This window comes from Opisthocomus hoazin, chromosome 1 (assembly GCF_030867145.1).
Source record: "Opisthocomus hoazin isolate bOpiHoa1 chromosome 1, bOpiHoa1.hap1, whole genome shotgun sequence".
Lineage (NCBI taxonomy): Eukaryota > Metazoa > Chordata > Aves > Opisthocomiformes > Opisthocomidae > Opisthocomus > Opisthocomus hoazin.
In genome coordinates, this window is record NC_134414.1 from 149,448,548 (window position 1) to 149,476,019 (window position 27,472).

At 47.1% G+C, this 27,472-nt stretch overlaps 2 protein-coding genes across 2 annotated transcripts; one reads left to right on the top strand and one right to left on the bottom strand.

Annotated features, from left to right (window-relative positions):
• Nucleotides 1-4,085: 4,085 nt before the first annotated feature.
• LOC104332463 (C->U-editing enzyme APOBEC-1) lies at nt 4,086-10,612 on the top strand. The gene is made up of 5 exons (XM_075413251.1): nt 4,086-4,176; nt 5,386-5,413; nt 5,841-6,229; nt 7,460-7,578; nt 9,991-10,612. Exons 1-5 carry the CDS (start codon nt 4,155-4,157, stop codon nt 10,024-10,026), a joined length of 594 nt encoding a protein of 197 aa, XP_075269366.1. The 5' UTR covers nt 4,086-4,154; the 3' UTR covers nt 10,027-10,612.
• A 9,850-nt stretch (nt 10,613-20,462) lies between these two features.
• On the bottom strand, nt 20,463-27,101 carry AICDA (activation induced cytidine deaminase). Its single transcript, XM_009937858.2, has 5 exons — nt 27,088-27,101; nt 21,838-21,985; nt 21,125-21,395; nt 20,815-20,930; nt 20,463-20,516 (listed from the first exon to the last, which is right to left on the bottom strand). The coding sequence occupies exons 1-5, from the start codon at nt 27,099-27,101 to the stop codon at nt 20,463-20,465; spliced, it is 603 nt and encodes a 200-aa protein (XP_009936160.2).
• Nucleotides 27,102-27,472: the final 371 nt, after the last annotated feature.

A 27,472-nucleotide genomic window follows, 5' to 3' on the forward strand; every position in this document is an offset into this window, starting at 1 on the left:
CAAGAAAGATGAAGAGCTACTGGAGAGAGTCCAGCGGAGCGCTACGAGGATGATGAGGGGACTGGAACATCTCTCCTACGAGGAGAGGCTGAGGGAACTGGGCTTGTTCAGCCTGAAGAAGAGAAGGCTGCGAGGAGACCTTATAAATGCTTACAAATATCTGCAGGGTGGGTGTCAGGAGGATGGGAGCTCTTTTCAGTGGTGCCCAGCGACAGGACAAGGGGCAATGGGCACAAACTGAGGCACAGGAAGTTCCGTCTGAACATGAGGAAGAACTTCTTCCCTCTGAGGGTGACGGAGCCCTGGCACAGGCTGCCCAGGGAGGCTGTGGAGTCTCCTTCTCTGGAGATATTCAAGACCCGCCTGGACAAGGTCCTGTGCAGCTTGCTGTAAGTGACCCTGCTTCAGCAGGAGGGTTGGACTAGATAGATGACCCACAGAGGTCCCTTCCAACCCCTACTACTACTACTATTCTGTGAAAATCCTCACAGATTTGCAATCTGGGATCTTGGCTGATTCAAATCTTGTCCCTTTTTGTCCTCTATGATGTCTGATCTAACTTTCCTTCTTCTGTGCTCCTCTTAGAGAAGACTCTCTGACCTGCCTGTCTTTCCTAATCTCGTCCATATGTTTCCATTTCTGTGACTTCTGCCTCAGTCCAAATTTACGTTTTACGCTAAATAAAATTGTTCAGTGTCACGCTGGAGTTGGTGTTGCCAGATGCACATCTTGGGTTTCAAGTGTCAGATAAGCTAAAAGACATTTGAGAAAAATTGCAAGCTATGTGCCTGTCCTCTTGAGACACAGCTGGCTCAGTGAGACAAATTAGAGGAGTGGTACATCTAGTAGACACCACTACTGTAATACCATCATGCAGCAGGACTGCTACTCTGAAACCTGTTTCCTGGGAGACATCTGTAGGGAGCTAGCTCCCTGTTGCTCTGTCCACCTCTTTATCACCTAATTTATGTCCTGAAGCCCCTCTGCAAAGTATTCAGAAGAAACTGTGAAGTTTCTAGATGATTGCCCTCGGGGAATCTGGTCATATATATACAGCATGACTCTACGACCACCAAAGGGAATATTAGCATGAAGGTCTAAGGAACCTGGTGGCTAAAGGAGCCAGGAGTGAGTGTATGTCCCCCATTCTGTGTGCCCTTTGCTGTATATGTCCCTCCAAAGCACATGTATGTTCAGGAGGTATGCATATGAGGGTCACGCTTATTTTTAAAAAAATCCATTTACTGGAGTGGGTGAGATATATTCAGATGTTACCAATAGTTCAGCACTACAAACCACCTTCACATTTATCTCTAACATTATCTTCAGCAATTTCTGAACGGGGAGATAACTGACAGCATGAGAAATAGTAAAAACATTTTGGTCATAGCTGTTTGAGTAATATGATGTTCCACCTGTATACATAACCCTTGTTACAGTCACGTAGCAACTCAAAAACATACTGGATTACTGCTGTTTGCTCATAAAGGCCAAGAAAGAGTTTTTTCACACAAATTTATGACCCTACTGGAGGTTATCGTCATCCTCTGAAGCACTGAAGTTTGGTCCCCATAGACAGGATGTGCAAGTTCTCCTAGAAGGATGAAAACTCATTTGTGCAGCAACCTTGTCTTTCTGATTTTGTTAGGGTTAAACCAAGTGCCGGATTTGGAAGGGACTCCTCTGCTCACCTTAGGCTGGCAGGAACTATAGAACAACATTTTCTTTTTTTTTTTTCCTTTTGATTTTCCACCATCTCATAGAGCACATTCAGCTTCCTGGAGACACCTGGACATGTTGCGCTGCAAATTCCCTGTTCCTGCTTGGACTCATTTTTTCTCTCTCATCTTGCTGTGGCACACTGCTCATTTTATTCCAGGAACTACTGCTAAGGAGCACTGCTGCTGATCGAGCCGTTTCTTGCAGATCAGACTAAGCATCTCAAAGCTTAATTTACAACTGCATATTTGTAAATAACTACTGCAGAGAGAAGGAAATGAAGAGAATAGTATAGTGTCAATGCATTTTTGGCCTTACTGAGTATCATGCCCATGAACTCAAGAACACATTAGCCAAACACTTTCTAATTTGTTTCAAGACATCTCTGAGTGTCTGAGTTGATTCCATCCACTCTTCCTAAGGCACAAACTAATGCAACCACTATGGAACAATTCTGTGCTGCGAAGTGAGCGGTGACCCTGCAGCAGAAGAGGCCCTGAAGGCAGATGCTGTGTTGGCACTGCGCTGCCTGATAACTTGCCATGTCCAGCCTTCTCATTCACAGAGGGTCCTGCCAGTGCCCAAATTCCTCCTCTCTCTGTACTCCACCATTCATGTTCACTTCTGTTTGTTGTGCCCTTGCAAGAAACTGAATATTTTTTGGCAATAGAATATTGAGGACTGGCCTTGGAGAATACAGATTAATCACTCCCCTGGATTTACAATCCCAAGTCAGACTTGGCATTGAGGAAGTGTTGTAGTTTAACCCGGCAACTGGCAGCTACACACTAGACAGCCGCTTGCTCACGCCTCCCCTTTGCCTCCAGCGGGATGGGGAGGAGAAATGGACAAAAGGTAAAACTCATGGGTTGAGATAAAGATGGTTTAATAAGACAACAAAGGAAATACTAATACTAATACCAATACCAATACCAATACTAATGAATATGCAAAAAATCCTATAAGCAACATGATTTTCTTAGTGCCCGATGACTGATTTGTAGCAAGTCCCCAAGCAGCGTTCGCAGAACCCGTGGGTGTCCCAGAGCTCATGAATTTCATATAGCTCACCAAAGTCAGGGAAAAAGACCAAACTCCTGCAAGAGTTCAAACACCTGGACAAGAGAGGATTTGAACCCATAGAACAGAGAAAGAAAGATTCCTACCAGCCCCCATTCATAAACTGAGCATAACATCCATGGCATGGAATATTTCCACTGGCCAGCCTGGGCTGGCTGCCTGGCTGTGCTCCCTCCCAGCTCCTGCACACCGGCTCATTAGCTGAACATGAGAAACTGGAAAAAAGTCTTTGATTTCATAGCAACAACCAAAAACATCAGTGTTATCAACAATCTGCTTGTACTAAATCCAAAACACAGCAGCTACTGGGAGGAAAATTAACTGTATCCCAGCCAACACCAGGACACTTGTGTGAGTTACAGAACAGATCAGAGGACAGTGATGCCCAGTTCATAACGCTGAACAGGTTTCTCAGGGCACTGGAAAAATTCTACTCTTTTTACATCAGGGAACTGTTCTGTTGTGACCAATAGCTTTTGCAGATATGCACTAGTTGGCTCAGGTCTTGCTCTCAGGGTGACCATGTGAGTACAGAGCTCTTCCCAATTGTGAAGTTTCATAAATATCTGGGTGTTCCCCCACAACAAGCTGTCCACTGCCATAGCTTTCCTGGATGCTGGGCAGCTTGCTTAGAGTTAGCCTGAGAGCGTCTGCCCAGTCACTGACCACAGATGTAGATGTGTCATCATACACATTGAGGGTCTTCCTTGCTTACGTGAGGACCCAGTTTCAAGGGTGTATGAGTGGTCCTTGGAACTCCACAGAATGGTCCAATGCAAGGAGATGGCAGCAACCATCACCACCTGCTGGAGAGCCATAAAATCACAAGCTTTTGCAGATGACGTCTTCTGTTTCCCTCCCTCCACTGGGTTCTGCTCAACTTTCTGATGATGCCTGAGTGCCAGAAAAGTTATCTGCCACGTCAGAGTTACGTGACTTAATGCCTGTTGTGTAGGTGCTCTTTCTCTCTTGGTGCATTGGGATGACTAGAGAAGAGTTGCTTTTCTGTTCTGGAGCTAGTGGTAATAAAGAGACACAATTTCTGTTCTGCACTGCAAGAAAATGGCTCACCTGTTAATTCCAGCTTCTGGCAGGCAACCTTGTCTGCACCCCCAGATCCACTTCTGAATGGGGCTCACCCTCTTTTGCAGTCTTTTGCTGCCAGGAACTTGCTTTTGGTTTCACCCAGTGGGGTAGTTTATTTGCATAAGAGCAAGTCACCGCGAGGAAATATTCAGCTGAGTAACATTGCTAACGTCCAAAGTTCGGTCTTAGGGAATAGAAACTGAAACAAAATGTAAGACTAATAAAAGGACATCCATCACCCGAGCTAACAGACAAATCCAGAAATATCCATGGCTGCTGTCACTGATAGAGGTAAGTACATGTATGAGAAAAGCGGGTCTATTTCTCCATATTCAGCATAGGTATTTACTGTAGTTGTATCTCAGGAACCGGTGTGTACAGACAAATGTGTGTGCTGGCACATGAAGATACACAGGAGACACTTGTGGATTTGTGTCTGTTATATTTTTAAATGCATTACCATATCTGGAGTCTTAGGTCCAGCTTCAAAATATTAATATAATTCTGTTAACCCTGATGTGGCATTAGGCAGGAAGAAATAAAATTCCAAAAGACCTCTTAATGTGGAAAGAGATCTCAAAGGCAATTAAGAATGGAGCAATTTACGTGGCTTGTGTTTTCACCTACTTTATTTTCAATGCAATAAAAAGCTAGAAAATGCCTCTTAAAGAATCAGTGCAATAAGATTGTGCAAGGAGCTGATCAGGTTTCTGTTGACGTGGAAGACTATTTTATTCCTGCTGAAATGTAATTTCACTGTGTATATTTCATAATTCCTCATCTTAAAGACCTAAGAACTATGGAAAAGTGCCTTTAGTATCTTAATTCTAAGTAAATTAATTACTTTCTTCAATAAAATGAGGGTTCTTAGATCCTTAAGTTTTCTGTGGATGGACTTTTGCAAAAGAAAAAACTAGCCTTGGTGCTACCCCATAGGTAATTGTTAGTCAGAAGTCACCCTCCTTTCTGCACTGACATTTTTTCCTTGGCACTGATATTTTTTCACCTTTTGAAAAAGTTTCATACTAAGAAAACAACGATTCATTGGCTGTGAAGATATTTTTGTCTAGGTTGACATTATGAGTACCAATAGGAAAATAGCTCAAGTTTTGCCTAGTAGAAGTAGTTTGGAAGATGCAAAGGGAGAATAGATTTGATTATCCTCTTCGATTAGTCAGGGAAAAAGCAGATGCAGCACTGCTGAAATCAGTGAAGTTAAAATTGAGTGAGATCACAGTCAGCCCTTATGTGTTAAAGTGAGCATGGGTTCTTGTGCAGCATACTTTAAAGAGCCATAAATTTTAGCTCCCAGGTGGAAATCAACCACTCTTGCATCCCAGAGCAGCTATCCTGCTGTGCAGGGATTACTTATTAAGCCCTTTTATCTTAAGAGATTTGTCAAGGAGTTTATAGACTGAAAGGGGCCAGGACAGGAGCTGTAGAGGAAATTTTGTTTTCTGATCTATTATCCCCAATGACTCACAAATCTTTTCTATATAGATCCTGTACCCAGAGAGAACAACCAAGGGTAAGAGATACAGTTCTATCACCATATTCTGCCTGGGCACCATGGCAATTTCCAGAGACAGACAAAGCTAAGAAGCCTAGTGCCCTGTTTTCCTCTTACCATCCCTTTCCCCAGTCTTCCTTTCTAGTTGTCTCACTGCTTTGACTGGTGCTGATCTCAGAATGGTGATGGGGTTGCTTACACTTTCAACATCTCTCAGGGAGGTGCTGTGGGTGTTTCACCAGGGCCACTCTGGGTGAATAATTCTGGAGCCTTCATCAAATTCCAGATTTAGATCATTAGATTGCAACATTCTTCAAGCTGCTCTTTTGTGATGAGAAAGGCTGAGATTGGGAGGCTTGGCTGATGCTGATGGCAGGCAATGCACAATGGGACCAAATATCATTGAAGTGTTGGGATCATAGTACTCCTGCTACTTTTGATGCAGGTGGAAGGTACAGCCAAATGACTTCAAAAGAAATTATTTGCCTGGCCAACATCCAAAGGTGGTGTACATACTGTACGAAATCAGGTGGAGCAGAGGTACCATCTGGAGGAACTGGTGCACAAACAATTCTACCCAACATGCTGAAGTCAACTTCTTGGAAAATTGTTTCAAGGCCATGCCATCAGTTTCTTGTTCCATCACTTGGGTCCTATCTACTACCCCCTGTGGAAAATGCTCCAAAAGAATTCAGGATTTCCTGCGGATATACCCCAATGTGACCTTGGAAATACACGCAGCCAAGCTGTTCAAGCACCTGGATACGCGTAACCGGGAAGGTCTCAGGAACCTGGCAAAGGATGGAGTCATTATACATATCATGAATCTTGCAGGTAACCCAACTACTCTTTGGCTTTGTCTCGGTGTGGATTGAAAGTTCTGGGATTCTGTGTACTCTCAGAAGTTGTGCTTTGGAATAGTGGTGATGACTGGCATCGGGGAGGACTAGTGCGAAAATGCCACTCTCTTCTGCCTTATTTCTTCTCCAGTCCCATACAGCAGCAGGACCAACATGTTCATTTCCTCTTGCCAAATATGAATAAGGAGAGTTCTGTCTTTCTCTACCCGTCCATGGCTCCTTTAGATACAGTGAAAAGTCCTGAGCGCGATAGAACCTATCCCTCCTAGTGCATACATGCAGATCAGCTTACCAGCTGCAGCAAGTACTTGGTTTCCTTGAGAGCTGGAGAAAAGAAAGAGACATATCTAAAGGAGACTTTCAGATGATGCATCACAGAGGACAATTTTGTCTTGCCTGTGTGTCTTTTTGTATGTATATCTTGCTTGCCTGTTGATGTTTGGCTGTAAAAATAGTCCAGACAAGTAGCTCACAGAAAGGAACGTACATTTGAAGAGATGAATCTCACATACCTGTCTGGATACTGTGCAGCTACAAAACCTGCCAGGTCAAATGTAAAATTAAAGGACACTGCTTATCTTGGGGAACCTGACTGTGGGATTATACCACCAGAGTACTGACAGAAGCTGTGGCCTTCCTGTCAATGCTATAATCAATATGAAACTGCTGAATGTTAGGATGTTCACTCCAGGTTTTCCCTGATCATCGAGATAAGTCAGACAGATTTATGACTGAAGCAACAAGCTTATTGTCTTACCCAAAGCTGCTGTGATCAAGCACAAGGCTGTCAAAAGGTATGCATGCATAGCCCCAATTGCATGTGCCACTTCCCTTTTCAGTTCCTCCCAAAGAAGCAGCCTTCCACTCGCTGATTCCTTCTCCCTTGGCCAAAGTGCTCTGGCTTTATGCCCTGGTGTGCTATCTGTGATAGGGGTTGCCCAAGCCACTGTAGTGATGTCTCTCTCTCTGACAATTCCCCTTTATAGACATATTGCTATTTGTAGAGTTTTGGTTCCCTTTTCCACTAAATTATTTGTGTAGTTGCAAGTCATTGTTGGTCCCTTGCATGAATACACTCAGATGAATATCTTTCTCCTGCTCTCTACTGTTGTCTTACTGAGAAAGAAGTGACTCACTGGCATATTCATGAAGAAAGAACTGGGCATGCCTTTCATCAAGAGTGACTGGATATCTCTCTTCTCAGATTACAGTTACTGGTGGAAAAGATTTGTTGCATACCAACAAGGAGAAGACGATTATCAGCCCTGGAGCTTCACTTCATACATCTTTCTGAATCAGATGGAGCTCTGTCATATCCTTTGGGTTAGTAGGGACTTGAAGGAAATGCTGAGAGTGAAACGTAATGCAGAATCCTAGGGAAAGGAGGTTTGGAGGATCCTAGCAATGGTGTTAGCAGACATGATGTAGGAAAAATAAGCATGGGCTTCATGCTACATGAACAGAGGGCCAAGCGGGCAAGAGATTGCCAAGGACTATGCTGCAACATTGTGCCTCTGTGGCCAGTAGTAGAGAAGATATTTAGCAATACTCCCAGTTTTTTTACTAAGGAAAGAGTAAATAATTTCAACCCTTTACAAGAATCATCTACAAGTTCATTAGCTCACAGCTTACTGGAGCTATTTTATCCCAAAAGCTCATTCAGCTGTGTAAACATGATTCAAATACACTCTTCTTGCCTCTTAGGACAGGGCCACTGATTTTAGTTAAGTTCTGAACAAGTTCAAAAGCCCAGACGGGTGGATTCACTTTCAGGATCAGAGTTTACACATGAGTATCATATGACTGAGATCTTCATTCCCTATTTCTTGCAGTCCATACAACTACAGGAGTTATTTGTATGGCCTGATATCCTCCTACACAAGAAAGAGAAGGTGATCTACTGAACAGAAGAGAAGACCAGGACTGGAGTTAACTTCCTGGCTCAGCCACCCGTTGTGGGGCAAGCCAGTTCTTGCTAGAACTGGTCCCCGTACATAAAATTGGGGCTATCAGAATGGACAGCAAGAGACAGAGGAAGGAATGCACAGAACTACGTAATAAAGACAGGAACTTCAGTTCTAGAAGGAGAAAAACTAACCTGTTTCTAGGATGCTAAAATGCCTTGTTTTATTTCTGACTGAGGAAAACGTACACATTAGACTTAATTTCAGTTCGATCCGCCCTAAAATTTACATAGGTCTTTTAATAGCTCAGGACCTCATCTTTCCGATTCTGTCTGAATAAGACATTTAGGTGACAGGATACACAGTCAGTGGCATTATCCAGTCAGTCAGCTAATCTAACAAAGTAGTTAATGCAAGGCAACTGTTTAGGAGATATTTTTCCCTTGGCTTTCAGCCTTCCTGAGTCTCCTAATGTCTGAGATCATTAAATAATTTAGCAGCTTATGCACAATGAAATGCGTAGTGATGCTTACCATGGAGCTAACAGAGCTGTCTGGTAAATGCTTGTGAGTACTGACAAACTACAGCCAACTCAGCACAGTTCCCAGGGCAGCAGTACAAGGCAAATATGCCCTTCAGGTCTTGGTTTTATAGAGCCAGCTAACAAATGACCTGGCCCTCCCTGTGCTCCTGGAAACCTTGCTGATTACTGCAGAGCCCTGGTGGATAGCAAGCCTTTGCTGGGACACTCATGCTGAAAGTCAGGCACTTGCTCAACTGCTTTGCTGTCTCAGCCAAACTCAAGCCACCCCTAAAAAGAAGGTGAATAGGGCCCATTATCAGTAGTTTGGACTAACCACCAACCCTCCGTAGAAGGAACGGGAAGGTCTGTGTGCTCAGCCCTTGTGAACACCCAGCCCTGTTGTACTAGTTGTGCATGTTCAGACAAGTCTCACTGGCCATTGCCAGCTGACAAACACCTGGGGCTGACCAAGACCCCCTGAGCTTAGAGGTGTAATGAGGAGAGTTCATACCAAGCGCATGTTCCAGAGAAATGCAGTTGTGTCAAGTTCTGGCCTCTCTGCCACAAGAATGGCAGCGAGGAACCAGAGAGGGTTTGCTGGAGTACCACTGCAATGGTCAGGGTGCTAAAGCAGTTGCCCTACAAGGAGAGGCTGAGGGAACTGGTTTTGTTAGACCCAACGAAAAGCAGGCTAAGTGGGATCAAACTGCAGTTTTCCACTACACAAAGGCGGTGAAGACAGAGTCAGATTCTTCTCAAATTTACAGATAGGCAACATGAGGCAACAGGCACAAGCTGCAACAAGGGAAATTCACTGGACAGAAAGAAAAAGTCTCCTCTGACAGTGGTGCAGTACTGGAACAGGTGCCCAGAGAGGCTGTCAGACATCCATCTCTGGAGACGCTGAGAACTTTCTTCTGAGCTGCCTGATCTAGCTTTGGAGTTAGCCATGCTGCAAACACATTGTTGGACTGTGGACCTCTAGAGGGCCTTTCTAACCCCCCAAAATTCTACCTCTCCACAGGACCTATCCCTGGCTTCCATTTTGTAATCCGCCACCTTTCGAATGATTCTGTTTCTGAGTGGTCTGTCTTTCTAGGAGGGGTTTATATGGCACAGTAAATTCCAAGGTGCTACCCTGTTGTCTAGAAAGCTGTGTCCCAAGGGAGATTATCTGACACGCTGAAGGTGGATCAGAGATATCTCTTGGACTAGATTATGTATTTTCAAACTCTAGACCATGTTGAAGAGACCACTTCAGCTTTTGGCATCTAATTTTTAACATTCATGTTTCTTTCCTCCTGCCAGGGGCTCCCTCCATTTCTGGCAAACTTTGAATACTAGCAAGCACCAGCAGCATGCTTTCAAGCTCACTTTGTGCATCATGACATTATTTACAAGACTGGTAAAGCCAGTCCCTGGCAGTCGTCCCTACTGCAGCCTTGAACTATGAGCTTCACACTGTGACCAAAGAAGAGTCTTATCACTGGCTGGGCATCGCTAAGTATTGGACACAGCAGAAGGAGCACATGAGAAACTGTCGGGAAGCTGAGATGATGCATCCAGGCAGCCAGGACGCAGTGCTCTGGGTCTTTGCAAGGCTTTCTGAGAGTCCAGTGGGGATGGGAACCATGTCCCAGGATCAGGCCTTTCATGTCTGCTATTCTGCAGTCAGATTCTGCAAGTACCCTCTTGAGAGGCCAGTGAGTAACATTTTTCCTCCTCTGATCTATTTCAAACAAGTAATCAGAGCAGCACATTCCGGTTTTTAATAATTTGTTATGAAGATCACTTTCATGGCACTGTGTGTATGTTTCAGAAAATACTTAATGCTATTAGTATTTATATAATACTATTATTTTATGACTAACTTTATTAGAATATAACATAATTATATTACTGAAGATTATGTTACTTCATTTTAAGGTTTTATTCTCCTTGCTTTTATGACTGTAGAAACAACAGAATAAAAGGGAAAATGTCAACTCTGCGGAAACTTTGCTTTTCTTGTTCAGTTCCTGGGCACACATCCTTCCCTTGTAATTCCACACCCTGCAGTCCCAGCTGTTCATTGCAAACTGGGGGAACACAGCAAAAAAATTGCTTCTTTGCCAGCTGGAAGCACTGATTGGACTGATTGTAATGGTGAGGTAGGAGATAGTGAAAGCTCTGAGCTATCTCTACAGGCAGAAGTCAAAAAGGAGATACAGGTGTGTTGGGTCTTGCAGCAGTTTTCCGTTTACACTGCACATCCGAATGAATCATGTTGGGATCTCCACGCTTCATGATTCCCAGCCCCTCCAAGCAGGACCTCCACTGTGTGATCCCACTGGGGAATGCGCTGCCACTGGGATCTGTAGCATGCAAGCACAAATGACTGTTCGAAGAATAAGGCAGGGGCTGGTGGGAACCATGTCTATCTTTTCTAGCTGATTAATGCTTATAGCATCCTTTGGCCAGGCCAAAGTCTCCAGATGTTTACCAGACAATCAAGATGGGCAGAAAAGTTGGAGGCTGAGGAAGCAGCTCCAGCCCTTGCTGTCTGGGAGGGTATCGAAAGCTGAGTGCAGCTGGCTGGGGGGTGTCTCCTACGTTAACCAAACAAAATTACTCCAAGCAATGTACAATGTGGATAAAGTTTTTTTCCCCTGTCCAGGACCTCAGGCTGGATGTCACATGCCTTCTTTCTGGCCATTCTAGCATTAACTCTTCGTTTCCTTAGGGAGAAATCAAATAACTCGATCAACATACTGAGTACCCTGGGGTCTATAACCATTCAGCAAAATAACTTATAAGTTACTGGTCTGCTATGGAATGTGGAAACGGGATTTGAGCCTGATCAACATATATATCTTCAAACATCTTCATTTGTGTCTTGCTTTGAAGCCCCATTATGCTACAGAATTTAGCTGAGTCCCATCTGAGAATCTTGAAAGTACAACAGCACAAAGCTATACAGCAATGTGTAGCGTCCATGGCCAGTGCAAAATGGAAACCCTAAGCGTTAAGAAAATCTGCAAGACCTGAAGACCCATCCATGCCTCTTGCCACGGCTACCTTAGCATCAGAGAATCTTGCTCACAGCTTAGCATCACACAGGGAAAGTTTTACCCATAGCAATGTGGAAATTACTGACACATTACTAGTTCACATGAAATAATCTAATAATGGTGGCAGGGGTTGTTACGTTTCTGTACCTTAGAATACATAACACAGTCAGACTTCGAGATCGGTGTACCTAAAACTCCAACTCTCTGGAGTAAGATGGCAGATTGGATGGCCCAGGTCTTTGAAGTAGGATGATGACATTGCCTGGAGATTAAACAAGATGTGAATTTGAATTAGGAGTGGAAGGTGGGTTGATGGGAGAGAATTCATTTGAGAAGATTCAAGAAAGACAATAGGAGCCTTCTGTAAATAGAACTAGGTGAAGGGGATTAGATGGTCCAGAAGCCAGGGCTGTGTCAACTGCATTGTTCTACATGAGAAAGGACCAGTAGTACAGTAAGGAGTAATATATACTGGCTCAAAGTTGATCTTAATCCTGTAACAGCAATATGGTGACCTGCTCCATATGAATTGCTTTTTCCTGCAGTATCACTTGAGGGTGAGCACAGACTTTGTTCCTGGCAGTCCAAGGCCCATCTCAGTGAACTATTACTGCGAAATAATTTTCCTGCAGGCAAGATAGAAGACAGTGTCTTTACTGCAGGACAGAGAGGTTATTCCTGGCATATCAAGAGGTACCCTATTCTTGCTTTGAATTTCAGCTAATACTCATCTGTTTAGCCCCAGGCCAGAGAGCCTTGGATGAGGGTGGGGTGGTGGCCAAGGGAGAAAAGCAAGGTTGAAATCAGGATACACAGCAGAACAACAGAGGACAAAATGATCGATGAAGGAGGAAGAAAATGAGATCCTATCAATCAAGCTCCTCAGTTTCATTTAGCACGGGTCTCTGCGGCATTTTCCAGTGCAGTTTCCTTGGGGATTAATAACAGTAGGTTGGCACTAGCAAGATGGGTACACAACCCGACTATTTTTGGACACCTATCCTGGAAGCTATTTGGCCTACTCTTGTTCCATCATCCTATCTCAAAGCAATATTGGCAAGTGTCCAGTGGCTCCTCAGGGACCAGTGGGTGCCTGCACAGGGATGTACTGGTTTATGTCCCTTTTCAGCTCCCTGTAGTTACAGTTTTGACTCTCTGGCTTGTACTCCCAAAACAAATGTTTTAATTTGTTGCCCCCTGCAATTATCTGGTTTTCTGTCCAACTTCTTGTTTGTTTGTTCCTCGTTCTCAGAAGGGCTAATCAGTCTTGCTAAAAGTCCCAAAAGAGAAATGTAGCAACAACGCGTTCCTGAAAGTGAAATATTGGAGAAGAACAAGGTGAGAAGATGTAATACTTCTTACCTGACGCGCTCCCAGGCTCCAGGTCTCTTCAGCTCTTCCTTGGCCAAACATGGTTTCTGAGTGCTCAGCAGCCCTTTCTGAAGTGCGAGCAGCTACACTGCTGTTCTGGGAGAGGAAATGTAGCAGGATCTTGGAGACGACTGAAAGCAGAGACAGCATTTTATGGAGGCTTTAACAAATCCAGCTGGAGTGTGATCAGGGTCCTGTGGCCTTACCCCAGTACAAGTGAGTCTGAGTTAGAGGGGTGAACCAGAGATGTGCCCATTTGCTCAGCAGTGACCCTGGTCCATTAGGCAAGAACTTTGCAGTGGTGATGGTCCTGTGACGTGTTGGACTGTCACTAAGGGAGCAAGGGGACACGTGACAAAGCAGAAATGATGAACAGGGCAGCGTAAGTGATGGTGCCATACTCCTAGCGGAGCCTGCGCCCTGAAGTGAACCCTGTCACAGGCTGATGCCCCCGCCTCCCCCCGCCACATCTGGCTGGCGATAGTCCCTTGCTACAGCTGTGCACCCGGGCGTGATGAGGCAGAGATCACTGGCACCCCCATCCCTGTCACGGGTCATAGTTCTGCTACCACTAGTGTCAGCTCTGGGTGTTACTGAGTCATTCAGCTGCACAGAAGTGTTGTATTAACAGAAGCAAAGATTTTTTACACCAGTTTTAGCTGCCAGAGCGGACTTGCAATCTGCTGTGTCCCTGCTGTGCTCCTACTGGCGTGTAAGGGCCTAGAGGTGGGTCTACCACGCTGCTAGCCTATAGCGGTAACCACAGAAGACAGCTGGTCTGTCTTCTTCTGTCCCTCTGGACTGGTAAAAACATTGTTGCAGCTCATAGAGTCAGCTAGTTCTTCACTGTGATTAATAACGAGATTCTAGCTTGGAGATATCAACATCCTCTGGAACTTGGGTGCCACCTGCACTCATCCATGTGAGGAGACAGGCTCCTTATAGACAGGAGGATCACCCCTCTCAATCAGTCCTTCAGGTGGTATGCTTAATAATGACAGCAACAGCAGCAACAATGGTGTTTTAGCTGTATCTTACACGGGTTTGGAAGCCTGAAGGGAAACTTGCCTGTCACAAAAGTGTACGAGATTTTTAAAAGCCAAAGGCAGCCTTCAAAATACCTGCCATACTTTGGCACCAACCCTTTTGCTCTGACCTCTGCTCCTGCAGCAACCCGCCTTCTCCTTCCCCTTCAGAGGCTCTGCTTGTCCCTGCTGGCGTTGTCAGAACAAATGGTCTCTTCTGTGCCAAACCCCTCCACGTTTCTTCTGCCAACCAAACCTAATTTCCATCCCCGTGAGTATTTAATACATATGTGATTAAATAACTAAATTTATGCTCATAGAAACACCAAAGAATCAGCACCAGGGAGGGGAGAAAAAAACTGCTCAAGCTAGAGGACAATGTTGGACCAATATATCTAGGCTAAAAACCCCCGAAGGGGCAAGTAGCAGGGGACTGGACTCCGTGACCCTGAAGCCCCTTTCTGTCCTGCTTTCCAAGTACCCGCGAGTGGGAGAGGGAAAGAGAGAAAGCAGGGGGCGAGACACGCTTTGAAAATCCCCCTTGTATTTGTAAGGGCCTGGAGCGTGTCTTTGCATAGTTCAACGGTAATCTGTTTCTTATTATTGCAATGTGATGTCCAAGGACGCCGTGTACCGACCTGGAGTAATGCTGCGTGCAGCTGTGGGAATGATGTCAGTGTCCTGCTCTTCAACGGGCACGTTCTGGGGGTTGTCCAGAGCCGGACGCCGGGAGCCGTTAGCAGCGAGGAACAACGTCCCTCCAGCCAACACCCTCGTCGAGGGTGCCAAACACCCCCGTGCACCAGGAGATGGCAGCCATGCCCGGTTTTCCACACTCTACCAGTGACCATCCCATCGCCCGTTTATCCCGTTCCCTCCATGATCCAAGACCCATCCCGTGCCTCGCCCTGCCGCAGAGTTGGGGCTTTCACAGGGCGGGTGGTCTCTGTACTCCGGCCCCCGGGAGCTGCCGTAAGACTGGATGCGTCCCGAGGGTCCGACTGCCAGGAGGTCACGCAGGTGGCTGCACGCAGAGACACGCAGGATGGCGTTGAGTGAGGATGCAGGAGCTAACCCCACCCGTGGGCACGACGGTTCTCCGCAGCCCCCCAGGCTTGGGGAAGGTGTGCTTACACAGAATCACAGAATCACAGAATGGCAGGGGTTGGAAGGGACCTCTGTGGGTCACCCAGTCCAACCCTCCTGCCGAAGCAGGGTCACCCACAGCAGGCTGCAGCTGCGTCTGTATTGTCATTCCAATAAGTGGCTTGTGAACTACAGCTGGTCTGAAAAACTCTAACTAGATGTTTTTTTCTTTGAAAATCTGTCTGTTTGTTAAAAATGGAAGTATTTTGACAAAGTAGTTGTATTACAGGGAAGTTTAGGTCGGAGAGCAACTGCTTGCGCCAGCTTGCCTGCCCAGCTCCTCGCTGGCAGCCTGCTATGCAGCGTTTTACAATTAAGCCATGGAAATCCTCCACAAAACGGAATTGTGGTACTTTGTCAAGGTTTGGGGTTTTTTTCCTTTTTTTTTTTTTTCTTTCTTTCTAAGTTCTCTGTGTCTAAATGGTGGAGGCATGTCTTGATTAACTTGCTTTGCTGGAGACCATGGGACCCTAAAGACACTGCTATCAGCAGGGACAGTGACGGCTGCACTTGCCGCTTCTCGTGCCTGGGATTACGGAGCTGCCTTCTCTGAAGCTTGAGCGTACAAAAAGCACCCGAAATATTACACACAATGTCACGGGGGCAGGCCAGATTTGCTGGGAAATCTTTTGAATCCTGTCATTAACTGTAGTCCTCAGGGTGCGAGTAACAAGAGCACAGGGAGGCGAGCACACTCGTGGAAAGCAAGGCTTGGGGCGGCAGCTGTACAGCGATTCGGATGCGCCCGTGCCTTGTTCATCGCTGCAGATGTGGGATATCGGACCAAGTGAGACGGGGGTTTTCAGCTAGCACCATAGGCCCCTGCTCTGGCTGTTCCCCACCATCTCGGGAGGAAACACCCTCCCAGAAATCACAAGCCCCATTTCCCACAGCTCAGGCAATGGGGTCTGAGGTATTTTCGCCACAGACCCCTTGAGGGGGTAGCTTTTTCCCAGCTGCGTATAAAGGAAGGAGACACCTAGAATAGCACAGCCACTATCTCCATAAGGGACAGGCTGTAAAAACACGTGGTACTCAAGAGCATATAAGCAGTAGTGAAATGTTCCTTAAATACACAGTCTGCAAAACAAGTTAAAAAAATTTTAAGCTGAAAAAGTAATGTTACTACATAACAGTCATTCTCCAGGGAGTTATTCTTGGCAGAGACAGCTAATGCATTTGAGGCTGCATTAATTAATAATGCCAATTCAAAAAATACCATGTAAGAAATAATATGAATTGGTATTTGAGAACAGAAAAAGTGCAGTTAAAGAAAATCTCTATAGCAGAAGAATCACATGGATTAGCTAAACAGTCCACTCTGAATTCAGTCTGCTTTAGATTCAGAAGAAGCAACCTAAGATGTATGCTGAATGCAATGCACGTTTCTTTGCATTTGCTCATTGCATTTATTTTCCTATTATGTAATATCACCAAACGTCATGTTTCAACAAGTATTTTCAACTCAGTGGTTGCCAGCATTTAAGCAAAAGTCAGTGTCTCAACTGCTTTTTTAGAAAATGTTACTTTTCCTAGTAGCTTTCCAACTATTTCACTGACGACAACGGTGTTGTACAGGCCAATACCAAAAGTTGGAAGACACAGATCCTTTTTCCATCTCTGCTTCTCTTCTTCTTTTGTGAAGTATGTTGAGTCAGCACTTCTGTGTCCACTTTGGTCACTTACAAATCATGAATAGGGATGACAGGCTTGCAATCAATGAAGGAAGCATATTGAACAACTTCAGCATTTACATCACAGATTTTTGGTAATATTTCCAAAGTGTCTATTGCTTGAACACTTTACCTGCCTTGATCTGCTAGGTAACACTGTCAACAGCTTGAGCTATGGATGTCATCTATCCGGACCTTCTGTAAGGCCTTTGACACGGTTCCCCACAACAACCTTCTCTCTAAATTGGAGAGATATGGATCTGATGGGTGGACTCTTCAGTGGATGAGGAACTGGTTGCATGGTTGCATCCAGACAGTAGTGGTCAATAGCTCGATGTCCAGATGGAGACTGGTGACAAATGGTGTCCCTCAGGGGTCCGTATTAGGAGCAGTGCTGTTTATTATCTTCATCAATGACATAGACTTTGGGATTGAGTGCACCCTCAGCAAGTTTGCAGATGACACCAAGCTGAATGGTGCGGTCGACACACCAGAAGGATGGGATGCCATCCAGAGGGACCTGGACAAGCTCAAGAAGGGGGCCCATGTGAACCCCATGAGGTTCAACAAGGTCAAGTGCAGGGTCCTGCACCTGGGTCGGGGTAAGCCCCAGTATCAATACAGGCTGGGGGATAAAGCGATTGAGAGCAGCCCTGCCAAGAAGGACTTGGGCGTACTGGTGGACAAAAAACTGGACATGAGCTGACAAAGTGCACTTGCAGCCCAGAAGGCCAACCATATACTGGGCTGTATCAAAAAAAGTGTGGCCAGCAGGTCAAGCGAGGTGATTCTGCGCCTCTACTCTGCTCTGGTGAGACCCCACCTGGAGTCCTGAATCCAGCTCTGGAGCCCTCAGCACAGAAAAGACACAGACCTGTTGGAGCAGGTTCAGAGGACAGCCACAAAAATGGTCAGAGGGATGGAACACCTTTCCTGTGAGGAAAGACTGAGTGGGGGCTGTTCATCCTGGAGAAGAGAAGGCTGCAGGGAGACTTAATTGCAGCCTTTCAGTACTTAAAGGGTGTTTATAAGAAAGACGGGGAAAGGCTTTTTAGCAGGGCTTGTTGCAATAGCACAAGGGGTAACGGCTTTAAACTAAGCGAGGGTAGATTTAGACTGGATACAATGAAGAAATTTTTTATAATGAGGGTGGTGAAACACTGGAAGAGGTTGCCCAGAGAGGTGGTACATGCCCCATCCCTGGAAACATTTAAGGTCAGGTTGGACAGGGCTCTGAGTGACCTGATCTAGTGGTAGACGTCCCTGCTCATTGCAGTGGGTTCGACTAGATGACCTTTAAAGGTCCTTTCCAACCGAAATTATTCCATGATTCTATGATTCTGACTTCACAGTTACAAGTGAAAAGGATAAAGACAGTTTAGCAGGATAGTGTCATGTTGACTCTCCTGAAATCAGAAGGGATAGATGACACGTCAGTTCTTTGTGTCAACTTTTAGTTCCCTCACCCACATGGTACCAAAATAATGACAAACCAGATGCTCATTTGTGAGACCTTTATTTATATAAATAATATCCACCATATCAAACAAATATACAACACCATGCTTGCAAATTAATGCTTTGCAAAGAGCTCTCGTTGCTATTCCTGGTCCAAATTCCTCAAGCTGAGAGTGCCTCAGGAGCCTGAAGTTTTAGGCAGCTTGTGATGCACCCAGTTGTGACCTCTCCTAGCAGGAGGAGGCACTATGGGAGCAGGGCGCTCTGCCATCCTCCTGCAGCAGGTCTGTCACCAGAGGAGGTCTTTTGAGGAGCGACACAGGAGCCTCCAGCCTTACCCAGAAAGGAACAGGATGGAGCAGAGAACTCGCAGCCATTACAAAGGAAATAACAGAGCACCCTCAGAATGTGGGACAAACTTAGCCTTGGCAAAGCCCAGAGGTTAGACTGCAGTGAACAATCCATCTGTAATTTAGGTATTGGGAAGGTGGTGGTGGGTAGGCGTGTACGATGAACCCATGTCTTCAACTTGGTAAAGACTGTGTTCACAAGACCAGGTGCTGATGGAGTCCCCTAGTGGAAACACTGTGATTGCCAGGCAGGAGGATGCTTTGATTTTGCACCCTGCATAAGATATCTATCTACAGACTATATAGCTTTCCTCATGCCGTGTGTTTTTTCCTGCCCAGCTCTCAGTCCGGACACCAACTAGCCATATCTAGCCATATTATGGGCAGTAAAAGGCCTGAAAAAGCAGAAGACCGTGGGACTGTTCAGGTGCTGTTAAGGTGTATTTCCAACAGAGGACAGTTGGCTAAGGAGGAAGCATATTGCAGGTCTGATCTAGGATGCTCAGTGGATAAAAATTACTCCAGTAGTTAGAGCTGTGGTGCTCCTTCCTGTGGTATGTCAGGAAACAGATCATGTCTGCTGTGGATGCCAAAACACCATCTCAAATGCCACAGCCTCAGCCTACATGAATGAGAAATTAAGTCTGAGGAACAATACAGTGCAGAAATGAAGTGTGTTTTCCATTAGATGTGTCTTGGAAAAACATTGCAGTGGTGAAGTGCCTGGGTGGCTCCTTCCCTGGCTGAGTCGGAGGCCCACACACTGATCAGTACTGACCCCAAGCTGCATGGCTTTCAACACAGTTAATAGGAGTCGAGTGGATTTCGTATTTCTGCACGGGAAATGTCTTGCTGGACACCTGGAATTGCAACTCACACTTGAAAATGTTGGCTAGCAAGCCTTCTGTTTGCATTTTAGGCTTTTATCGTCTAGCTTCAACCTCTCCTAGGGCACACAACCTGGACCTACAGCTACTGAAGCTCCCTCCTTTCTGGGCAGGTGGCACTGCAGGGCCTGAGCCTGCACACAATTCACTTAGAAGTCCTGCTGGCTTCAAGTGAGGTTTTCAAGATAAGCCACCTGGGTTTTCCAAGACTCACTTCAATACTCTCAGTTGAGTTTTCTAATAACTGGCCAATTTTGCTGTTAGGACATAGGCTATACCACTTAAATGGTGATGGTTTTCAACTTCCTACCCATATGCAGAAGGACAAATGCACTGTTTCACAGGGGAGGACACAGAGCAGCTCAGTGTAGTGCAGCTCCAAGAGCCAAGAGATGTGCTTCCCGAAGCCCTCACGACATGTGCAGATCAGTGCGGTGCCAGTGAGAACACAGTGACACAGACATCTTTGCAGACTGTCTGCTCCCATCTGGGCAAGGCTAAGCCCAGAACTCCGTTTAGTGGGTCACCTGAATTAGCTCTACAGGGACCGAGGGAGGGCTAGTCGCTCTCTGGCAATGTCACTTCAGTCCTGGCTATTTCCAGCTAGCAATGGATGAGGTGTGAGTCTGGGGAATGCGTCTTCAGAAGATCAGCCTAGTTCTCCTTGGAAATGAAAAAGTAAGGATAGTCTTATCTCTAGACACAGGGCTGGAAGGAAGAGAGATGTAAAGAGGGAAGAAGAGAAAGATCTGTTGTAAGGGAGAGAGTTGGAGATCAAACAAGTGTTTGTGAAGTCTTCTGATTTCTGATGACTTTCACTTCAAAGTCCCAGAGTTTTAAAGGCGTCTCGTAAGTCGTCTACTTCGTACAGTGGCTGCAGGACAAAATATAAATGGTAGGTCAGCTGTCAAGTGAGCAGGAACCTATGAAGATGGGGAAGGAGGAAGGAATGGCAGGAGATGAGAGGTGGAAGAAGGGGAAGAGAATGAAAAGAAGAGATATGAATGAAGTTGGGGGAGAGGCATGAGGGATGTGGAAGGTGAAGACACAGGATTGAATGGAATGGCAGATGGCAGAGATGGGCAACAAGAGCAGAAAGGAACTATAGCAAGGAAGAGAGGAAGAAGCTGAGTGGAAGAGGCACTGGAAGGAGAAGGAGAATTGGCCCTTACCAGGAGGATCCGTCGAAGTTTCCTGGACAGATGGACAGAGTTTTCATGCAGCCCTTCCCAGGCTTTGAATGTCTTTTCCCTGTTCTCCACAAATGTGTTCCAACAGTAGAAGTAATCTGTGAAAGGCACAGTGGAGTTACAGAGCGCTCAAGACTGCCCCAGAGAGGACACTTCACCTCTTCTAGGATCACTAAATCACCACATCCTGCCATCATCTTCTCTGGCTCCCTGTCCCAGTTTCTCCCAACCTCCTGGATCTCCCCAACACCCCATAGCTCTTCGTCATCTCTTTCTCGCCTGCACGTCTCACCTTTGAAGGTCATGATGGCAATCTGGGCCCCCGCCCTGTGCAGGCGCCTCAGCCCCTCAGGCTCTGCCTTGCGGTCCTCGCAGAAGTAGAGGCGAGCCGTGAAGATGCGGAGGGTCAGGTTGGGGTAGGCACGCAGGAAGTCGGCCACGTGCCGGGCACAGTCGTAACAGGGGCTCCAGGAGGTGAACCAAGTGATACGGTAGCAGCGGCCCGGGTCCAGGTCCCAGGCTGAGATGTAGCGCAGGAAGAGCACTTCCACGTGGCAGCCCATCTTCGTGAAAGAGGGAGAGGGGCAAGGTGTGAGGGGGGGGTTGAGAGCTGGATGGGGTGCGAGGGGAGGAGAAACAAGGGGGGTCCTAGGGTCAGCACACAGAGGGAGAAGGCACAGTGGTACATAAGTGGAAAAGCACAGGGAAGCACTGATGCATAGGGACATGCAGCAAGAGAAATGGGTGGGAGCTAAGCAGAAAAGTAGGTAGGCAGGTAAAGCAGCAGGGACCATGGATGTCTTGCCGGGGAGCATAAAGCACAGGTTTACCTGGAGGCTGCATCACGCAAACATTAGGTACCGGCGCTGCGCCCATGCTTGTGGACACGTGTGCCAGAGCCTGCGTTGCTGTCGCAGCCCTCCATTCCCTGCTGCCTCAGGCAGGCTGGAGCTGCGTGCGCCTCAGCACAGACAGGAGAACAGGATGGCAAGGTGTTCCCCGTACCTTATTGCGCAGGTATCCAAAGTCCAGGGAGCACGACGTGGCACTGTCACGGCGCTTCACGACATAGCAGAGGTAGGTTTCGCGCCGGCCCTTGGCCCAGCGCAGATTCTTGAAGTTGTAGAGGAAGAGCTTCCTCTTCATCAGGAGGCTGCAGGAAAAGCCAAGAGAGAAGTTACATTAGCCTCACCCTGGAGCCAGCAGTTGGCCATGTCTTTGTTGAGGGCTTAGCACCAAAAATACCCTCCTCCTGTCCAGGCCTCTCGTACGAGGAGATCATCAGTAATTTGCATGCAATGTGTTAGGGAAAAGGTGCAGACGTGATTGTGGGGATGAAGCAGGTGACCATGTGAGTGGAAACAGTAAATGAATTAGTAGTGATTAGTCAAACAGCAACCATGACTGGGCAGAGTGTGAAAATATCTGCAAATATCCAAGAGATGGACACCAATGAGGGAGAAGGATGAAGGGGTCAGAGAAGAACTGGGAAGATGAGATGGTCTGGAGTTTAGTCATCAAGAAATATTACTTCTGCTGTATGAAACCCTGAAAAGCCACTGGGGCGAGGGATGGATCAAATTAGAGCCTCTTTTGAGAAAACCAGATAAAGTTTCTTCCCAGCTTTGCCCAAAAGAAGAGCGTGGTTGAAATCATGCAGGGCTCGGGGCTCGGGTAAGGTGCCATACGCCCGCCGAATACGTAACGGGGTGGGCATGCTGACACCTCTCCAGACACAAGTACCGTTCCCACATTAGACAAACATCAAGACTGGCAGGGTCCCGCTCCCGGGGATCCTGCTGGGGAGAAGCAGCAAGAAGCACGGGGAGGGCAAGGTAGTCACCAGCCGTCTCTAACAGCCTCACAGCCAACTGGAGGTACACAGGCAGCTGAGAACAGCTGTGTTCATTGAGCTGAGATGCTCACGTCCCCCACAGCAATGCAAAACAGAAGCGAGTGACTATAAATAATCAGGTCCTTTGTCATCTTTTCCCTCTGGTAGGCTGGTGTTCAGCAGGGAGATTGGGTTAGTTTAAGTGATACCGAGCTGGGTTTTCTGGGGGGTCTCCAGTGAAGTGTAGGAAAGGGGTATTTCGGTTTGTTAGGAATTTAAATCCAATTTAAACCCAAGAGTCTGAGCAAGGAAAAGCTTCTTACACAAGCACCATTCATCTGTTTGCCAGCATCACGGCAAAGCCTGAGCAGTGTAGAGCACTTCACCCCCAGCTACCAGCGGCATCCCCTCCGCTCCTCCAGGAGCTTCCCTGCATCCTGCACCCTCACGCACGGCCGTCACTCCACGGGTGCTCATTCAGAGAGCCGCACACGTCCCCGCGCCTCTTGTCACCCCGTGCACGGGCTTCGCTCTCCCGTAGCACTCCCTGCTGCACCCCACACCGCATCGCATCGCCAGAGAGGCACACGCTTCCCTCAAGCACCCCTGCTACGCTGATCGGCCCGCAGATAGGCAAGCCACTTGCACACATCCTCTTTCCTGCCATGTCGCCCTCAGCCTGCAGTGCAAAAATACCTGTCCTGCTCACACAGAAACAGCAAGCACGCAGATGCCCAGTTATGCCAGTTTTTATACACACATGCTCCTACAGAAGTAGATCACATGGGGCATGTCTCCTGCTAGAGTAAAGTCCATAAAGAAGGCTCGCAGAGTCCTGCATACACTCAGAGGCCAAAGCATCAAAGCATCCCTACTAGGCATTTTATTCAGCCCAACAACAAGCCTCACGCAGTTCTTGGAGGTCTGTCCTCTAAGCACTGCCCCAGTCCTTCTCTCCTGAGCTTGCAGGTTTTGCCTGATCACAAACTGATCCCACTGCATTTCATCACCCCTTTCTCTGGCCAGTCACGGTGGGCGTGTTTCCTCTACGCACTTTTCTCTCTTGCACTACGTGTTCTTTATCATCAGTTTTGATTTATTTCTCACACTTCGAGCCGCCCTGCTTTCTACCACCTTAGATTCACCCTGCTTCCCTGCCCTTACACAAAGGCGTATGAACATGTGTGTATATTCCCTAACACACGCACACACACACGTCTTGGTCCCCTCAGAAAGCTGTCCACCAGTGCTTCGCCCTCTTAGATGTGCATTATTGCAGGGATGTTGGGAAGACTCGTCTGTGTAACAGCGATACTGGAGAGGGGACACTCCTACTTGTGACAGATTCCCAGCCTGTCCAGACAATCATGTGGGAAATGAGCAGGTATGATAGGCCAGAGGGTTGCAAAGCTCCTACCTAGCCTGTGCCACCATAGCAGAAGACACAGCAGAGGAGTTGTGAAAAATGCAGTCACTTACTGTAGAACCATATACACCAGGCGAAGAACAATAACATCTATGTTGGTGTTTCATCAAAGCCCACACGGAAAAATGCTTTTCGACACATCAAAAAGTTTAGGGAAGGCAGGCTTTCATTTTTACCTTTTTTGTGAAGTTTTGGGCAAAAACATTTGCTTTCAAAATGTTTCTGATTCTCCTTGCAACTGTCTCTTTTCCCACTTTTCCCCATTTTTCTCTGTGCAATAGTTTTGCCCCTGCAGAGCAGCACGTGGATGCAAATAAGGGTGAAAAACAAGAAATGACCCCAAACCCCAGAAAACCAAATGATGATCACTTGGGTTATTTTTCACTGTTGGAGCAAAGTGAGGACAATTTCAAATCACAGAAGCCACTTGTTCACCTAGAAATGCTCATTCATACCAGTTCCTGTTTTCCCTTCTCCCTAGAGTTCACTGTCCCCGGGTTTTTTTGCCAGGGAGTATTTCAGAACGTGGCTGCTACAAGAAGAACGAATGAACAGATGTTGCGGGGAGCAGATGTGCAGCTGGGGGTAAACTGCTGGAGATGCGTGCAAGTCCTATAGCTATAGAACAGCTCAAGGGAAAGCAGCAAGGACACAGGAGCTGCGATGATACCCAGGCACTGAAGAAACAGACTGAGCAGAGGCCATCGCCTCAGATAAAGATTCATGAAGCAAATCCTCAAATCAGAGTCAAGGCGCCCGAGTGGGCTAACGATATGCAATTGTGGATAATTAGTTATAATTATCTCACAGAATAATTGCAGTGCAAGTAGAGGAATCCAAGGCTGGAACAGCCTGTGCTTATGAGCACAAGGGCGCCAGGAGCAGAAACAAGAGTAAGAGAGAAATCTGGTGCAAGAAAAAGAATAGGTGGATAATGAGAGAAGAGTGGGCAGGGATCGAGATGCCTAAGCGGAGGACAAGCATCTGAACGTTCGTCTTTCTGTCATCTTGTTTTGTTTCTAGAAAAGAAAAAGAATTACAAGGAACAGAGAACAGTCACGAGAAAGAGAAATGACAGAAAGGGAAAAGAGTACGGGGTGGCAGACAGTCAAAGAGAAAGAATGACAGAGACGCAGAGATGCGAGGTGCAAGGCAGGACGGGGCGGGGAGTTAGACAACTGAGTCAGACGGGGAAAGGAACGGTGAGCACCAAATGGGGAGCAGGTTAATCCTCAGAGAAAGACCCTCCTCGTTTCTTACACGAGCGAGAAACTGGAGGCTCTCATTTTTACCTGTCCATGGCTGCCGGGGTGACGGGATGGCAGGGAGGTTGTCTCGCAGGCTCTGTCCGTGCAGCCTTCTCTCCGACTGGAGGTGCAGAGACGTGGGCTGCCCCCAGCGTCCCCTCCCCATCCACCCCGGCCGAGCCCCCGCTGGGTGTCACCGGGGTGTGCCCAAGGGAGGAGTCAGAAGGGTCCCCGGGGCTCAGCAGAAGGGCTGACACGCGAAGGGGCACCACTTCTGAAAGATGCTCGGCACCCATTGGCCAACCCCCCCACCCCCCAAGCTCCCCGTTGGGCCCTCCCCACCTGCAAAATTACTCTGAATTAATACCGACAACATGACGAGGCAGGAAGCATTGTCTAGTGGTTAGAGGGGCTTGCGTACCACTAACGCGAACGCGGGCAAAACCACACCGTCCCCGTGGGCCATGCAGCTGTGCGGGGAGATGGTGGCCCCGTCCTTCCCCACCACCGAGGGATCTCTGCCCAGCGCTGCCTGGGAGGAAGGGGCTCAGTGAACACCAAACTGTCGGCAGGCTTCCCCCACCACCACCCCGTCCCCCTGAAAGGTCCAGCAGCTGCTTGGCAAGTGCGGGGCGACCCCGAAGAGCAGAGCGATAGGGACCCAGCTCCAGAGAGCATCTGAGGCTGGGTGAGGAGTGGCTGGCCCCACTTCGGCACCCGAACGTGGCCGTGGCTGCCTGAGCCGTGTCGACGCGCCGGGAGCGGTGGTGGACCCATGCTGCAGAGCAGGGCTGAGGGACGGCCAAGGGACGGGGCACCTTCTCCTCCGTTTCTGCCTCGAGCGGGGCACAGTCAGTGCTGCTACGGCTGAGAAACAGAGCTTTTGTTTACCTCACGCTAGGGTAGTTCTTCGTTTTTTCTCTGCTTCATTTACTTTCCTTATTAATTTTACTGGCTTTCAGCGTGCTAGGGCTGTGCGAAACCAGTATATGCAAAAATATGAAAAGGAGAGATGAGTTGCCAGAACAGAGCAGAGCAGAGCAGAGGAGTCTCCAGCCCAGCGCTCTGGCAGCACTTGCCTTTGGGGGCGGCTGGCACGGCACACTCCAGGAAAAGGAGAAGCACTCCTGGAAGGTCCAGAGCTGGGCTGCCCTGCTCCTCGGGGAAACGTCTGGGTCGGGCACACGCTCAGCCAACCCACATTTTGGCAGCTGCATTGGTCTTGAGAGTTGTGCCAATAATCCTCTTTGAGGATCTGGCTCCTAGGGTTTGACCAAAGCTAGAAGAGCCTGTAATCCTCGTGAATCCCTGTCCTACTTAACAGGGTCAAAGAGGATGCTCCTGCTGATGAAACAACTGTCCTCTTTCAGCCTTTGCCCTAGCAGCACCTTGTGACAAATCTCCTAGGTCAGACCAAGAGTCATATTGTCCCCCTTTCAAACTATTTTTTTCTTTTAATAATGCAAGGAGGATGTTTGTTACGCACAACATTAAAAAAGAAAAAGAACAAAAGAAAGCATCACACCCCTGGAAATCTGCTTCTTGGAGATCACAACTGCTTGTGTTTCATCAGATAAATTACGGAAGTTTCAGCTTTACTCTTATTCTGGCTCCTAATGTCCATAGCCAAAAGCTTGCAGACAATTTTATGTAACATTTTCTCCTCTGAAAGGAGAAATATCTTCGTGGCCAGCCTGGTCTTCTCAATAAATTAAATTTGTGCATAATGATTTTCTCAAAGGTTTAACCTGTCAAGTCTCATAAAACATTTCACTAGATCCTTTCTTTTGTCTTGCCATTAATCGGAATTCATCCTTCCCCATTTAAAACATCAGCACTTTTCCTTAAACGCTGAGAGCCTCTTTGCTCTCCACAGAGTTAAAAAAGAAAGAACAAATGAATGAACAGATGAAATATATTTATGTCACTCTTTGGCAGGGCTCTCAAGTCTAAATACTGATGTAGCCTTTCTAATGCCCTTCATTTAGACCAGTAACCTCCTTTACACTGGAGAGGTGAGTGCACAAAGTCAGCAGCAGCAATCTCTGCCTCTGGATCTAACCCCCAGAGAAGAAACCTGCTGCTGTGGATGTAGTTGAAGTGTCCCACAGCAAGCCTAGGGCGACACTGCGA

What these genes read in the sequence shown, in the direction of transcription:
- LOC104332463 (XM_075413251.1), top strand. Translation starts at nt 4,155, where the DNA reads ATGGCTGCTGTCACTGATAGAG. An exon ending in CCCAGAGAGAACAACCAAGG is followed by an intron (nt 5,414 to 5,840) that starts GTAAGAGATACA and finishes CTTTTGATGCAG; the next exon opens with GTGGAAGGTACAGCCAAATG. An exon ending in AGCTCTGTCATATCCTTTGG is followed by an intron (nt 7,579 to 9,990) that starts GTTAGTAGGGAC and finishes TCCTCCTGCCAG; the next exon opens with GGGCTCCCTCCATTTCTGGC.
- AICDA (XM_009937858.2), bottom strand. An exon ending in TGCCATCATGACCTTCAAAG is followed by an intron (nt 20,931 to 21,124) that starts GTGAGACGTGCA and finishes TGCCTTTCACAG; the next exon opens with ATTACTTCTACTGTTGGAAC. An exon ending in AACTTCGACGGATCCTCCTG is followed by an intron (nt 20,517 to 20,814) that starts GTAAGGGCCAAT and finishes TTTGTCCTGCAG; the next exon opens with CCACTGTACGAAGTAGACGA.